At 36.3% G+C, this 3,818-nt stretch overlaps 1 protein-coding gene across 1 annotated transcript; it reads left to right on the forward strand.

The window, feature by feature from the left end:
• Positions 1-801: 801 nt before the first annotated feature.
• Positions 802-3,035, forward strand: LOC150036015 (mogroside I-E synthase-like). Its single transcript, XM_090313758.1, has 2 exons — positions 802-1,587; positions 2,102-3,035. Exons 1-2 carry the CDS (start codon positions 907-909, stop codon positions 2,822-2,824), a joined length of 1,404 nt encoding a protein of 467 aa, XP_090169884.1. The 5' UTR covers positions 802-906; the 3' UTR covers positions 2,825-3,035.
• The last annotated feature ends 783 nt before the right edge of the window (positions 3,036-3,818 follow it).

Raw genomic sequence — 3,818 nt, forward strand, 5'->3', positions numbered from 1 at the left:
ACCACAACATAATATCATAGCACTATTCTTTCAATCATAATACTACAATAGTACATATTATTCTCATTTATTATCTTACACATCTTAAATAAAAACCAAGTAAAAAATGACAAGTTAGACATATATATATATATATATATATATAGTACAATTGATGATAGAGGAATTTGAATCATAGACTTTGTAGTTACTAGCACACTCGGATACCAATTGAATTATATTTAGTTTGACAACATATATTTTTTTTAGTACATTAGAAGTGAGAGATGTGAACCATAGATCTTTTTCTTGCATGCAGATCTCAACTTGGTCGATACTTCAGTGAATTGGAGTTTTACAAATGACAATTGCATACAAATCTTAAACTGAATGATTTTATTAATAAGTTGACACCTTTTAAAATGTTATTTTGGTACCTGTATTCTTATAGTTTTTCTATTTTAATTCCCATGCTTGTAAAGGTTTAATCGTAATCATTATGTTTTAAAAAAACTCAAATAAAATCCCACCGTTAAATTTGAGATTAGTTTAAAGTTAAAATAAGATGATATGTCAGATAGGGTGATTTTTTCTCTCCTCTCAACAATTTTCTGTCTTCCCTTCTCTAATTCTTTTGACTTTCTCTCTCCTCTCACTTCTCTTCTTCTTGAAACACTAAATAATGAGAGTTGAAACACTAAATAGAAAGATGTATGGTTATAGTAAATTCAAAAAATAAATAGAAAAGAATAAAAAAAAAAAATGTAATCACGTGTTGATATGATTATTTTAAAGAAGTCATGGGAAGAAATGTGGTAGGTTTGTTTATTAGTGAAAATAGAAAGGAGAAGGGAAAATGAGGTTGGGATGTGCGACTACAAAAAGAGGGGGAAAGAATAATAAGAAGCAAAGTATATTGAAGAATAGATGGAAATGGGAGAAGGGAAAAAAGAAGAGATAGTGGTTGTTCCTTTTCCAGATGGACAAGGACACATAAACCCCATCCTCCAATTCTCCAAAAGCCTTGCCTTGAAAGGACTTAAGGTTACTGTCTTACATGTTCTCAACACCCATGAAATCACTGACCACAAGAAACACAGGGACATGGGCGTTGGCGACTCGTCCATGAAGATCGAGGTGGAGTACAGGCCTCGAGTCCCCTACAAAGGGGGAGATCCAGAGTCCGAGCCGATGGAGTCGTATATGCAACGTGTGAAGACCTCCATTTGCTTCCACTTAGGGAACTTGCTCGACCAACGTCAGATCTCCAATTCTCCAATTGCTTGTGTTGTGTATGATTCTCTCATCCCTTGGGTTTTGGATGTGGCTGCTGGATTTGGCCTCTCTGGGGCTCCCTTCTTCACTGAATCGTGTGCTGTTAATGCCATTTTTTATCACATAAACCGTGGTTGGCTGAAGATGTCAAATGTTATGCCTGACGAAACCCCTATTTCTCTTCCTGCCCTCCCACTTCTTCAAATCACTGACTTTCCTTCACTCATACAAAATCCACGCCAATATCCAGTCTTTCTTAGCTCCATGATTCACCAGTTCTCTAACCGCCCTCGTTGGATGTTCATCAACACTTTCCATGCCTTGGAGCCACAAGTAAGTTCAATCCACTTACCTTTCTCCTTAATCTCTCTCAGACTTTTCTTCTTACTTTTCAAAAGCCATAGCAAACTTTTAAAGTTTTTGTTTTTTAAATTTAGCTAAATATTTTTATATTTCTTTGAGAAAGATAAAACTCAATAGTGTGAGAACAAGCACAATTTTCAAAGACTTAAAAAGAAAAGGTACCTGATTTTCCAAAAAAATCCTTAATTTTTAAATTTTTAAATATTCCTAAAAAATAAATAAGTACCTATCTAACAAAATTTTAAAAAAGAAAGTAAGATTTCAAATATATATATATTGTAAAATGTTTTAACTATTCCACAATAACAATTTTTCTTTTATTTGTTATAATTATCTTTCTAATTAAAAGTTTCTCTGCATAGATTCAACAATAGACACATTAATAGATTAATACAACTTTGAAACTTCAATAATTTTAAACAAACATTTGTTTATAAATTAAAATTAGAAAAAAAAAACTTACAAAAATATTAAATAAATATAGGTACTAGAGTGGATGCAGAGGTACGTACCATTCAAGACAGTAGGACCAACAGTTCCATCTATACTCATAGACAAAAGGTTGAAGAATGACCACAATTACGGAATGGATCTAATAAAATCAAGTGAAGAAGAAAAAATAATAAAGTGGTTGGACTCTAAAAATAACAACTCCGTGGTTTACGTGTCATTCGGAAGCGTATCGAAGTTGGCAGATGATCAAATGGAAGAACTTGCATGGGGCCTCAAAGCAGCCAACGTAACATTCCTTTGGGTCATTAAAGAGCCTGAAGCCCAAAATATGCTTCCAAAAGCCTTCTTTGAAGAGACGAAAGAGATGGGGATGGTGGTGAAATGGTGCTCCCAAGTCCAAGTTTTGGCTCACAAATCAATTGGGTGTTTTGTCACTCACTGTGGCTGGAACTCAGTCTTAGAGGCTATTACTTGTGGGGTTCCCATGGTATCAATGCCTCAATGGACTGACCAAATGACTAATGCCAAGTTTGTGGAGGATGTGTGGAAGATTGGTGTGAGGGTTAATCCAAAGCAAAATGGGATTGTTAGGAGACAAGAGATTGAGTTGTGTATTAGGAAAGTTATGGAGGGAAAGAAAAGCCTTGAGATTAGACAAAATGCAACTAAGTGGATGAAGCTTGCGGCCCAAGATCAAACCTCTGATGACAACATTGATGATTTCGTGACACAACTTACAAATCGTGTTGTATGATTTTTCTTTTTGATGATATGTCAACATTGTATGTCGGTGAATACCATTGGAGTGTTTCTACTTAGAAAAATGATAATCATATTATGTTTCACATTTATTGTTTAAAGTTTTGGAGATTGTAAACATATGTTTAGATTGTGATATGTATGAGTTTGTTAATAAGTCTACGTGTTTCAATTCTAATATGTTAAACGTGGATTTATTAAGTGTATTTGGTTGGCGTAACGACCCAGATCTGTACGCATATAGGAAATTAAATATCAAATAATAAGCAGGACGAAATTTTATTTAAAGGGGTGGAAATTTAGAAAAAAATAATAATAATAATAAATAAATAAATTGGAAATTGGAAATTTATTCATTATCCAAAAGATAATGAATAAGAGGAGCGAGAAACTGGGAGAGAGCGAGAGCCACACCAGCGAGAAAACTGGAGAAAACGAGATTCTGAGAAGGGAGCTGCGCGATCGAAGGAAGAATTGGAGAGCGAGAAACCCAGCGAGCGATGCTAGCGAGATTGAGGCTGGCGAGATCCCTGGAGAGAGCGAGATTGAAGGAAAATTGGAGAGAGCGAGAATTGTAGCAAGGAAGTTGGAGAGAGCGAGAGTAAAGAAAGCTATTCTTAGCGAGACAGTAGGAAAGAGTAGGAGCGAGAGGGGCGAGAGCGCGCGAGAGCGGGAGCGGGAGCGGGAGCGAGAGCGAGAACGAGAGCGAGAGCGAGAACGAGAGAGAGAGCGAGAGCGAGAAAGCTGGAGAGAGCGAGGCGGAAGAGAAAATTTGAGAGCGAGAGTGGAGAGAGCGGGATTTCCAGCAAGAAAGCTCCAGAGTAAATTCCTAGCGAGAAAACGGGAGAGAGCGAGAATTTAAGAGCAGAGTGAGCGAGATTTGGACAAAAGCGCGAATTATGCGTTGAATTTGGCCACGATCTTATAGATTATACATGGAAAACCCCTAAAATTGAATACAAACAAAGAATGATGACGTAAGGGCAAAC

The sequence above is a fragment of the Benincasa hispida genome, chromosome 5, assembly GCF_027475165.1.
Source record: "Benincasa hispida cultivar pf3 chromosome 5, pf3_genome.v1.1, whole genome shotgun sequence".
Taxonomy (NCBI): Eukaryota; Viridiplantae; Streptophyta; class Magnoliopsida; order Cucurbitales; family Cucurbitaceae; genus Benincasa; species Benincasa hispida.

Bases quoted from the DNA above. Each gene is read 5' to 3' on its own strand.
- LOC150036015 (XM_090313758.1), top strand. From the start codon at position 907: ATGGAAATGGGAGAAGGGAAAAAAGAAGAGATAGTGGTTGTTCCTTTT. The intron at 1,588-2,101 runs GTAAGTTCAATC...AAATAAATATAG, and splicing joins TCCATGCCTTGGAGCCACAA to GTACTAGAGTGGATGCAGAG.